The sequence below is a fragment of the Pieris napi genome, chromosome 12, assembly GCF_905475465.1.
Source record: "Pieris napi chromosome 12, ilPieNapi1.2, whole genome shotgun sequence".
NCBI lineage: Eukaryota > Metazoa > Arthropoda > Insecta > Lepidoptera > Pieridae > Pieris > Pieris napi.
The window spans coordinates 9,737,862-9,749,985 of record NC_062245.1 but is presented as its reverse complement, the minus strand read 5'-3'; the positions used below and the strand labels follow the sequence as shown (position 1 = coordinate 9,749,985).

At 31.4% G+C, this 12,124-nt stretch overlaps 2 protein-coding genes across 2 annotated transcripts; both read right to left on the bottom strand.

Annotated features, from left to right (window-relative positions):
* Positions 1-19: 19 nt before the first annotated feature.
* LOC125054621 (rabenosyn-5) lies at positions 20-3,004 on the bottom strand. The gene is made up of 6 exons (XM_047656628.1): positions 2,460-3,004; positions 2,232-2,379; positions 1,573-1,787; positions 1,284-1,478; positions 701-964; positions 20-176 (listed from the first exon to the last, which is right to left on the bottom strand). Exons 1-6 carry the CDS (start codon positions 2,880-2,882, stop codon positions 102-104), a joined length of 1,320 nt encoding a protein of 439 aa, XP_047512584.1. The 5' UTR covers positions 2,883-3,004; the 3' UTR covers positions 20-101.
* A 427-nt stretch (positions 3,005-3,431) lies between these two features.
* Positions 3,432-10,758, bottom strand: LOC125054367 (tetratricopeptide repeat protein 27). The gene is made up of 12 exons (XM_047656215.1): positions 10,502-10,758; positions 9,812-10,194; positions 9,349-9,607; positions 9,022-9,256; positions 8,549-8,773; positions 7,725-7,896; positions 7,120-7,195; positions 6,347-6,521; positions 5,326-5,512; positions 4,523-4,698; positions 3,842-3,989; positions 3,432-3,713 (listed from the first exon to the last, which is right to left on the bottom strand). The coding sequence occupies exons 1-12, from the start codon at positions 10,563-10,565 to the stop codon at positions 3,447-3,449; spliced, it is 2,367 nt and encodes a 788-aa protein (XP_047512171.1). The 5' UTR covers positions 10,566-10,758; the 3' UTR covers positions 3,432-3,446.
* Between the last annotated feature and the right edge of the window lie 1,366 nt (positions 10,759-12,124).

Here is a 12,124-nt window from a genome sequence, read left to right as displayed (position 1 = left end):
TATTATAAAACATTTTACATTATACTTAAATATAAATTAAATATTATTTAGTGTTTGAAATATAAAAATCCAATTATAAATAGAATAACAACAAAAATTGACTAGGGTTTATTAGACAGCATTTGGAATTGATATTCCTTTTTCAGTTCCTTGAGATTTGTTTCAAGAATCGCAACCTGAAACAAGAGCGACAAGAATAAAAATTGTTAAAGAGGAAAAATATTGTATATTGCTTGTTATTTTCAGGAGCCAATTATTTTCTATTTCTAAATTAAATATGTTGTACACCATTCCGCAATAGGAGCGTTCAAGTGTTACGTAACGTAATTTTTGGAGATTATTGATATTTTTATATTTTTTATATAAGTAAAAGCGACTTTTATAGAATAATCTACTACTTGTTTGTAGTATTTGGGTTGTGGCTTCTTTAAATTATTAATTTGACACCGTAACGTATACTGGAATCAATGTAGTATTTTTTTTTTAAATGGGCAAGTCGATGATCAGCCTTCTGTCCCTGTCACATGCTGTCCACTTTTTAGGTAGAAGTCCCTAATCTACCCCGTTTCCTCACGATGAATTCATTAACCGAGCATGAGCGAGTTTTAAAAAATTGGTTCGAATTTGAACCTACAACCTCAGGAATGGGAGTCGCACACTCAACGCTAACCAGTTGTTAATAAAGTAAAACCAAATATACCTCTTCAAATCTCAGTTCCTTTCGAGCATCTTTTATGTATCCTCTAATAATATTCATTTGCTCTAGCAGTGGATTATCGTCATCGTGCTGTATATTGCTTGTTACATTTCCATTCCCACTTCCCTCTCCCTCTTTCCAATCTCTTTCTCTTTCTGCGCGTCTCCTCTCGAGTTCCACTTGTCTTTGGGCCTTTTCATATCTCTCTTTACGAACCTCTTCAATTTGGGATTCCGTTGGGAGTTTACGTAGTGATAGTAATTCTTCCTAAAAATTAATATTGTATAAATATTTAAATTGTAGGAAAACCATGTGCATTTAGGAATGCAAACAACATATCAGACAAAGATATAACGAGAATTCAAGCAAATAAATAAAATACTTTAAAAAAAACATTTCAGGAGTTAGTGGTTTGGAATAATTTTAGAAAATATTATATTCTTACAATGTAATAAGTATATTTGACTATCAAGTAATTTTTTTTCATACAAAGATTTTCAATCAAAATACTAACAAAATATCTATAGATAATTATTATATTAGAAGAAAACTGGAATGATTTAAAATTAAATAAACATTCTCAAACCTTGATATAATGTGCTGCAGCCTGTCTTATAGAGTTCTGTAGTTTTGCCTGCCGTGTGCCTGGCTCAGCCGGATATCCTACAATCCTTTTGCTAAGTATGTCAATGCCCTCTGCTTGTTTACCAATCTTGCCTCTCATTGCATTAACATCTTGCAGATTGTATGTAGTCTCACCATCAAAGAGGCTTTGACACATCTGAAATATTAAGTAATAAATTATTCTAATTATTCAATCTAATTACCAAATGGAATATAGATTTCATATAAAATATTACAATCATTATATTAACCTTTTCATACATAGCGACAGCTGGTTTTGCCTGGTCCATCAAATTCCTCATCTGTTCATAAGTTGACATAAGTGGTGTTTTAGCATTACGGCTCTCTTGGACTTGTTTTCTTAATTCAACAAGATTATAACAATGCTCACAAAGACGGAGACCAGTCTTTTCTGACACTTCTCGAGTAGTTGGTGGTTGTGAAGCTGATGGATCTACTATTGCCTCTGAAAATTGATGAATTTTGAGTAATATTTTTATTACTACCAATCAACATATTATGCTATTATTTATTAATGTTCTATAAAATTTCCTCTATAAATTAGTATGGTGACTCGACCAGCTTCTATGTACTGTGCGCACACACCGACTTGAAGTTGAGTGCAGAGAGTGTACATGTAATAAATAAGGTTCCTATTGTGGGAGACTTATTTGTTTGTACCCCTACTGACTTCACAAGAGCTACTTATTTTATTATTAGTTATAAGATGTATATAAATATAATATATACAATAAAATAAATAGATGTTGATTTGATCCGTAAGTATAGATTTAAAAGTTTTCTGAAGGCTTATAAGCATTATAGTTACTATTTATAAACAAATACTCTGATTAAGAACTGGATTAATTTAACTTAAACTAGTATTTGTATGAACAAAGAAAAAACTTACTAGCTACATTGAGGTCTAAAAACAGAGAACAGTCATGGCAAAGTATAGAACCACACAGCCTGCAGTGGTGTTTTCTTCTAGTAAGATTAAATGATTTAGCACAGTTGGGACATAACTTTACAGAAGATCCATCTAGCCATGGAACAACCTTAAAATAATATAAAATATCACAGATATGTTTATATGTTCAAACTTTGATCAATAAAATAGGACACAATAAAATGTTACCTCCTGTTCATATTGTTTTCTCTGGCTTGCTTCATTTGGCATATTACACACTAATTTGTCTAGCCTAATCAGTAATTTATTAGTTTCAGAAGCATATCGTTCTAGCCTTGCTGCTCTCACGGCTCGGAAATAGTCAATAGAGCTTCGGAAAACTCCGACAGTTTGTTCTTCTTTGACATAAAATGTATCTTGAATATTGAACTTCAAAGCACGGTCAAACGTTTCCTTTAAATCATTTTCATCAGCATTGAGTATAATTTTCTTAGCTTTACCAAATATGTCTTTTAGGGACCTCAGTAAATCTTGCTCTTCTTCGTGTTGGGTTTCGAAGTGAGTCGTAAGCTGGGTAGCGGATTTTAAGTCTGCTTTGCAAATAGGGCAGAGGAATCCTTCTAGAATCTCGTCATCATTTGCAGCTGCCATTTTAATATTGATTTTTTCTTAGTCTTACATATTTAAAATTTACTTACGAAATATTATTTTGAATTTTCACTAGAGTAAATAGAAAATCCTCCCCCTATTTGCAATATTTAGCTGTCATAATACGTCAATGTCAGTAAGGTTGTCATTTTACGAAGAACATGCTACAGATAAATCTATGTATTTTATACAATAGCAACTGTGCAAATAACGTTTATTATTATTTACGTTTAAAATAATATTCTGCCTGTTATAATTAATTTATTACATCTTTAGGTAAAAATTCTATCGACTTGATGACTCTGAAAGTGTATCTTTTTAGTTCGAATGTGACAATATAAAAATATTATAATGTTTTATATAAAGACTAAATAATAATACTAAAATCATATAGCTAAAAAGTTCGGTAGCATCTTGCTAGCATTTATCAGACGCCATCACTGCCTCACAGCTGCCCCATAGATTTTAAGGCATAACTTATGTATCTTTCCTTCGACAATCTTGATGTTATAGTGTTTAACAATTAGGTCCTGAGATTGGTTTCAGAACTTTAAATAAAAACACAACTTATATAACTGATTTAATAAATTCTGTAACAGCAATAAATTTTTCCTTCAATTCACTGATGTCTAAGTCAGGCCATTGTTTTTCTATAATCCTTATGACTGCTTGTCCTGTGAGCCTTGCAGACGACAACTGCTGATCAGCTTGAAGTATTTTTCCTTTTTCTTCTGCAGACATTTCTTGGCGAGCCTTTATACTGTACTCGATCATATCCTGTGATATGTCTATTACCATTTTACATGTACTGGGATCGTTGGCCCATTTGCCAGTCTGAAAGGAGATAAACGGTACATGACATATTTTTGTTTTATGTAAAAATAAGCAGAAAATTTCACACTTCTACATAAAAATATTAATTATATGTATTACCATCAAATTGTATTTACATGAAGACTTACCTGTGCAATGCACCCATAGGTCTTTAACAATCTTTGTGCCTTCAGTAAGTATGTAGGGCTGATATAAGAATATAATTGCCAAATCTCCCCATTACTGGGATGAATTGATGTTAACCGTCCAAAGAGTTCCTGTACTCGTTTTCTAAATCTAAAATAATAGGAAAAATGCATAATTGTAAAGTTGTTTTAAATAGTGTTAGTCCCTAGTTAGTCTAAACTAATGTTTATTACTTTAAAGTAAGAAGGTCAGAGTTAAACTACAGATACTCTACTTCATGATCTACAGAAAAAATTATACAAAAAAATATGGAAAGATTATAAGGCCTATTTTAATAGTGGATAACACAAACTTTACATTAGTGATAATATTTTATGTATGAAACCTTTGTGTTAATTGATTTTCCTTCAACATTTTATAATATTGTTTATAATGAATATGGAAATATGATTTTTATTTAAGTGCTTTGTAGTAATCCACAGCTTTTTAAAACATATAAAATTTTAAATAAATTGGGAAAATATGGCACAATGGATTATAACATATATACAACGAAGATTAGATACTAATAATTTGCCCGTTAAGTGTGTGTGGGAATGTGTAATGTGTGGGGGTGGGGTGTGTAAGTGAGTATGTTCTTATGTTGTCTTAAAATCCATTTTTTTTTTATATAAAGTTCATACCTTTCATAACTCTCCTTATCCAAATCTATCCTTTCCTTAAGTACTTCATTGACAAGTAAAGCCAATACTTTGACGTCTTCGTACTTATTCTGAAGGTCTATTGTGCGATGTATACCTCTAATGACGTCATCAAAATGTTCTGTCTCCAAACTAACTGTTATTACGTTTGTCCATAACTGAAAATAAGATTTTTCTCTAAATATTATACAACCTGAAAGGGTTTATCTCGGGGTTTTTAATTATTTATATTATTTTTATGTATTACTTATTCGTTTTTGTTAAATTTTTTACATAAAATGATAATATATTTGTTCCAAAAAATGAAAATTGGAATTGGATTGGAAAAAAATTGAACAGATTTCACTTAATACTTTTTGAAATACATAGAAAAAAATAAAAGTTCTATCACATATGTATAAGCAGTAAAATTTAATAATTTGAAGTAATGCTTTAATTGTGGCTCAAGATTTGTACAATTTTATGTGCTTTTATAATTTATGAGTTCAGTTAAAACTTACAAACTAATATATTCTAACTGTATATAAATGTTATAGTGTTGTGAATATAAGTGCAAGGGCGGTATCTCGGACACATGAACAATGAACATAGTGTCAAAATATTATAGAACACTAAGACTATTAATGAACATTACCTTAGTTTAAGTTACTCATTAGTATTATTAGGTCAAAATAATATTACTTATTAGCCACAATTATTGTATAGGCTAGATTGTAATTCATGTAAAGTGGCACTCTTTTTTTGTGAACTTTCTTGTAAGAAAAAAAATATATAAATGAAGGTACCTTCCAATTATCATAATTAAATCTTAGAGCCTCCATTAAGGCTCTATAGGCTCTCTCCTTTTCGCCTTGCATCATATAAACTTTGGCCAAGTTGTTCCATGCCTCGAAAGTATTCGGCTGTAGATACGTATATCGCCTGTATGCTTTACCAGCTAACTCCCATTTCTCTGTCGTAAGAGCTGCGAAGCTGGAAAAAAAAAACAGATAGAGAGATTTAAAGAGATTTTCTTAATGTTTTAGAAGTCCTGCATTGGTCTAGTAAGTTAAGAAATAGTATTAGGTAAACAAAAATACATAATTATTTAGTACTAGTTTAAAACTTTTTACTAAAGAAAGAATTAGATTTTTAAATTCTTTTGATTCGAATCGTCGACGATCAATTCCGTGTGGCTTGATCCCTTGGCGTTGCGTAGAGATGTAGGGTCCCTTTGCATCTTCTACCGCATTTACCATGGATAGTGTTCAGAGGAGTTGTTCGGTCTTATACCTACAGCTGAATTTCACTATCGGACGTCAAGGCAAAATACAAAATACCATCCATATCAATAACCTCGACGTCCGTCGTTCCACTACTGAGAGTTGTTTAAGGCAGTATTTGCAGCAAACCACCACTATGTGGAACCAGCTACCCAGTGAAGTATTTCCGAACGAATTCGACTTAGGGTCCTTCAAGAAAAGAGCGTAGCAATTCTTGAAAGGCCGGCAACGCACTTGCGAGCCTTTTGGCAATGTAAGTGTCCATGGGCGGCGGTATCACTTAACATCAGATGAGCCTCCTGCCCGTTTGCCTTCTATTACATAAAAAAAGTTATTGTTTCGTATAAGATTTAATTTTTAGACTCATTTAATACAATAATGTTGATAAATAACAAAAGTTGAATTTATTCCTAGTCGTAATCTAAAGTTAACGTGTAATCGTCATTCAGAAATGTTTAAAACCAGATCACGATTTTGTAATACTTAAAAAATCCAAATAATTAAATTAAATATTAAATTTATTATTATAATTAAATTAAATTACCCCAGCCTTAGCCAAATGTGTTCTTGTATAGCGTTAATTTGGAGTGACATTTCATAATGCGGAATACATTCATCGTATCGCTTGCGGTCGAAAAGAAAATTGCCCCAGTGACGTTGCGCTCGACTACTCTTGTGTTCAGAAAACTCCCAGGCCTTATCATACCAGCTTACTTCATCTAAAAACATTAAAAAAGAATAGTAATGATGTGTATGAAATGCTTGAGCATGCATTTGGAACCATACAGAGCCCGGAGAAAAAGCACATCATCGTTGGAAAGAGACATCAGCTTCGATATCATAGACCGTTATCTCTTTCGCACACAGCGTATATTTTGTAAGTAATATAATTAAGTTATTTTAAAAAGGAATTTAGAAAGTTATATATAGATCAGCTGTGAATCAATATAAAACCAACAAAATTATACTTTATTTATTAAAAATTCTGATAATCGGTAAATCTAACATCAGAGAACTATCGGAAATGATAACCATTGTGCAAGCTTGTAGCTGAATAAGCTCCAGATGCTATATATAAGCATTAATAAATATCAGTACTTCTCAAATCGAAGACAATTCATAAAAAAATCTTTTTAAATGCCTGTAAAACTCACGACTCTCGACTATTTAAGAATCCACTCGATTCTTCGAGAAGCATTATTATTTATAAATTATTATTAGTACCGTACACAGTTACGACTACTTGATTTTATTCTTCATTTTTTAAAATTAAACTTCTTAAGAGTACAAACGGTAAATATTATTAAAAAAAAATACCTGTAGCATCTCCTAAAAGGCAGTACAGTTTCACTGTTGGCTGTACGTCAATCTGCTGTTGAATTACCTCTGCAGCCTATAAATTTTATCACAATCACATACATTAGGACAAGATGCAAAAAATAACTAATATTGTTGGAACCAATAAATCTAATGATAACTGTATTTTTTTCTAATACATACAAGTTTTACCTAACTCAACTATAGTGTAGTATTCTATGGGTGAAAATATGTTCAGTCGTTTTTAAGATTCTCTATCACAGAAAATCAACTCTTTCCTATATACTAAATCTAGTAAAAAATCTAATTCGAACATCTGTGTTTTACTTGGTTGACTGATCAATTTTATTATGTCTACCCACATTTTTGGTGCTGATTTGTTTTGTTATTTTATATATGTACCTACATCTGTGCGCTCTAATTTATAATTTTTAATCTTAGTTTTAAATATGTTTCTCAATAAGTGAATTATGTATGCAATTCTTATGAGAAATAAAGTTATTCTTAAACCTATACTAACCTTACTCTGCCACATTTTCTACCCGAAACATGTCAACCCTTTGAAACAACTTATTTACTAGTGCACTATGCCAAATGGTGATTACCTTATGCCTTAACTGAAGTAAAGTGTAGCACACAATAACATCTTCCCAAAGCTGTAACTTTTGATATTCTTCTAAGGCTGCCTTAACCAGACCCAAACTGAGATATAAATCAGCTAATTGTTGCCGCCACGTCCACGCACATGGCAATCCTGATGCCCAGAGGTATGATAGTCTGTTAAATAAATTATAATTACAATTTCAAATGGAACTCTCTGACACCTTTGCTTTTACCATTAGGGATAAATTAATCATCGTATTTTTTTTTTATGGCTCTGGCACGATTTGTGCATTAGCCAGCGTCAAGTATAGGATTTTTTATAATTCGTGCTTGTCTTTAGAAATTCGACCGTGTCCTCCATGTACGGTTTAGACACTCGCCCGGTACCGCACAACCCTCCCAAAGGCCGAGAACAAATTTAAATTAAATTAAAACTTGCCCTCGAACCGGGAATCGAACCCGGTACCCCTCACCTAGCTGCCACTTAATAAGACCGCTAGGCTATGAGGCTCCTATCTATCTATCTGAGGCTATCATCGTAACTTACTGACAACTAATGTAAACATTTGTATTCTGTGCGAAAAGAGAGTGGTATTTGAGGTAGCAGCAGAAGCAGATTACCTTTTGTTTGTTGACAACAATGTTGAGTCTTTATATACATTATCTTAATACCTTATATGAAAAAGTATAAATTTTTGTGAATAACTACAATTTATAACCTTATTATTATTAATAAACTTAGTTTATAAGTGATTATAATGATTCTAAATAAACAAAATTGTAAAGCACTGGGTATATGATCTATTTATCTTAACCTCACCGTTACCTGTTAGTAGCAGATACCACAGCTTTTTCATTGACTATAGTCTCACATTGCATCATAGCTCTCTCAACAGTTCGCTTATGATTAGCTTCTAGTTTACAACGGATTAAAAGGGCTGCAACACGGCTAGCCCAAGGCCCACTCTTTTGATTCAATACAACGTCTATGTATGGACGTAGTTCCTCTTCTAATAAAGCATCTTTTGGCTGGGCTTTTTGGAGGTATTGGCTAGAATAAGTGGAAATGAATATTGGCATTAGAATTCAAGAATACCAAAAATATATTTGAAAGTCCTTGGTATTGTGATACTGATATACCAGACTGATATTGTGAGTCATGTTATTAATTAATAAAAATTTATTAAATTTAATTTAATAGTATCTTCTCCACTTTGCCTATAAATAAAATTTATCAAGGAACAAACCTAGAAAGTATCAACATGTGTTTGAAAAAAATTAATTATGATATTTACTCACACAGTTAACAAACAAAGTGTCTGTTCTAAGCTTGGCAGTTTTGCTTGACTTAACTTCTCATTAAACTCAACTTTATTCAATCTCACATCATCTTGTAACTCAACATCATGAGGTAGATCTGAGGAACCATGGCTGTCTTCAGCCGAGACCCGCTCAATGTTAGAATCTAATTCACTTGTCAATGCCAGTTGGGGAAGGGCCTCTTGCTGGAATTTTGTACGTTTTCCCAAGATCCCTAATAAAATAAATTTTATTTTGTAATTGATATGTAAGTCAATACATATTTTTATTGAATAAAGTAAAAGCTAGTTATAGCGACTAAAATACCTGTCAATTCTAATTTTAACCCAGCAATCTCCTTGGCTTTCAATAGATATTCTTCAACTTTTTCTACTCTATCATACACCACATATGCTTGTGCCATTTCTAAATAAAGTAACACTTGAAGTCTTGGATCATTTATAGACTTAAACATATTATAGAGCTTTGCAATAGTTAATTCAATATTTTTGTACAGGGTAGCGGTTTTGTCTTCCAGGACTCTTTGATGCACAATTTTACTTCTTAACAACCACCAGTTATTTACCTGTCATAGTTAAAATATTTCACTAAAAGGTTTGTGGTACTAAACATTCTTACGAGTCAAGTAAAGATTTTTTAGCTATAATCACAATGAATAACAAAAAAAATTCATAATTCATAGTTCACAAATAATATCAACAATATATAACATGTTAAAGTTAAAAATAGAAGAGAAATTATGAATTTTGTCCATTTAAAAATATCTTACCAAATTTTCTTGAATACAACTTAATGCACATAAAACTTGCGTTGAGAAATATAATAATTCAGGATAAACAATGTTACTATGAACTGGCTCTGAATTACTTTGTAACTTTAAAGCTGCATCAAGATTGCTTGGCCATAAACTTTTAAAATAAGTATTTATATTTAATTCATCCGCATGTGGATTCCAATTCTTTTCACAAAATGTCAAAAATGCACTTATAGCTAGGTGAAGGATGTCATTTAAAGTATTTTCTTCATCTTTGTATTTTTTTAAAACCTCTTTCAGCTGATCTATTTCTAAGCCTGATATTAAGATCTCTTCACACAAATCAAAATTTTCTATATACCACACACCATTCCATAGCTTTCTGATAGCTTGAGAATCTGAAACCATAAGTAGTTGTATTTATTTATAATAAATGAAACACAAGTAAATATTAAACATAAAACACAAACATGTGAAGGCTTTATCACGAATAAGTGATTTCTCCCAGACAATCTACTATGATACAAAAATACATTCCGATGAAATTACTCTAACAAACTATCACTGATTTTTTTTTAGTTTGAGGTTAAGAAATTTATTAAGGTTAATTCGTAAATAAATTGGTTTTCATCTAGTGAGGGATGATTCTAACGCAAAAAAACTTGCGAGAATAGAGAAAGAACAAAATTTTGTTGCATTTCATACCTGTATCTTGAATTTGTGTGTCAAAATTGCAGAGAAGTAATATTTTTTCTCTTGGTAAAACCATTTTATTTTCTAAACTTTAAGATAGTTATTTTCATAAATTGTGTTTTTTAATCTTCAGTTTTTCGAAAGGTATTGATTTGGATTTTGGCTCAAACAAAATACTACTATTAATTTATTATCAACAAAACGTGATAATAGAAATAAAAATTGATGTTCGACTTTATCAATACACAAATTTTAGATATTATGTATAATTGTATAGGTAGAAAAACATGTGGAAATGACAAATGTGAAATGACTGAGACTTGACAAAATTTTAATTTACTCTGTGGTTTGGAGATAGCTATAGTTATAACTTTTGGATTTACTTATGCCCTCAATATAGTACCTAAGAAGAAAAACTAACTTAGAAGCCGGCCATCCAAATGCGTGAAAAGATAATAATAAAACAAAGTTTGTCTTGGTTTATTGTTTAATAATTCCATTCGTTTTCTTCAGTTAATTCTTGTCCTTTGTAGAATCATGTATTGATATTTAAGGTTTTGATTTTATTAATATTTAATGACATAAATAAACATTTATTACGTGTAGTAGGGTATAACACTTTCAGTAAATTGAAATTTGAAACTTGTTATTTTATTTTGAACCTGCACGTTCTGCATTCTCATTTCTCACTACACGTGAGAACGTCGAACACATCTGGCAAGTTGCAGTAAGGAGCATTACGCGTTTAGTGACAGCGGCTAAATGTATTTGAAATAACTATAGGTCTACCAGGATCTGATGGCAAAAAGGGAAAAAAGAAATTGACGCTAGCAATACTGGGGAAATTGGAGTAAAACGTTTTGATACTTTTTTTCCCTTAAAGCGGCTGATTGTATGTGATACATACAAATATACAAATTTATCCAATGATCAAGGATAATTTTTTAAAATTTTACAGTGACGAATTTGGGGTTTGAAATTTAGATGAAAACTCCAATTATTCTGTTCATGAGTTTATTAATTAATTATAGGCTATTAGAACTTGAAAATGGTTCCAAATACTGCACATCCATAAAAAAGTCTTCATATGAAGAGGAAGACGCAGTATTTAAGATAAACCTATCCTCCTGCATCTCAATTAACTGTTCTTGTTCTATGAACTGATTTTCAATTTTTATAAGACGTTCACAAGATTTTCGCCATTCATCGATCCCTACTTGAGAGTAAGCTTCTTAAATCTCTTCTCTGTTAAAAATTTTATGTTACTTGCAGGTATAGTAACGTTTTTACCCGTTTCATTATTCCCCAGATTAATTCTATGGGGTTTACCGTACAATGATATGGTGGGAGCCTCAAGACTTCGTGGCCGTGTGATTTAAAAATCTCATCTATCTGATATTTAGTTTTTTTTTCAATTCTAAATCAAAACCACCTTTCCTCTTTTTACCGGGCGTACTAAATACGCCTCTGTTAGATCTGCCCTCGGCAACAATTCATCTTATGGTAGTATTAGAAACCCCTGAAATAAACCAAAGTTTATATAATTACATAATATAATACACACGAAAATCCAATAAACCAAAGTATCAAGACGTATCATTCCTACTAACCAGTCAACACTTGCACATACCTCAA

Bases quoted from the DNA above. Each gene is read 5' to 3' on its own strand.
- LOC125054621 (XM_047656628.1), bottom strand. From the start codon at position 2,882: ATGGCAGCTGCAAATGATGACGAGATTCTAGAAGGATTCCTCTGCCCT. The intron at 1,479-1,572 runs GTTAATATAATG...TTAATATTTCAG, and splicing joins CTGTCGCTATGTATGAAAAG to ATGTGTCAAAGCCTCTTTGA. The intron at 177-700 runs GTATATTTGGTT...CTCTTGTTTCAG, and splicing joins AGGAACTGAGATTTGAAGAG to GTTGCGATTCTTGAAACAAA.
- LOC125054367 (XM_047656215.1), bottom strand. From the start codon at position 10,565: ATGGTTTTACCAAGAGAAAAAATATTACTTCTCTGCAATTTTGACACA. The intron at 7,196-7,724 runs GTAATCACCATT...TAAAATTTATAG, and splicing joins TACTTCAGTTAAGGCATAAG to GCTGCAGAGGTAATTCAACA. The intron at 3,714-3,841 runs GTAAGTCTTCAT...ATCTCCTTTCAG, and splicing joins CCTATGGGTGCATTGCACAG to ACTGGCAAATGGGCCAACGA.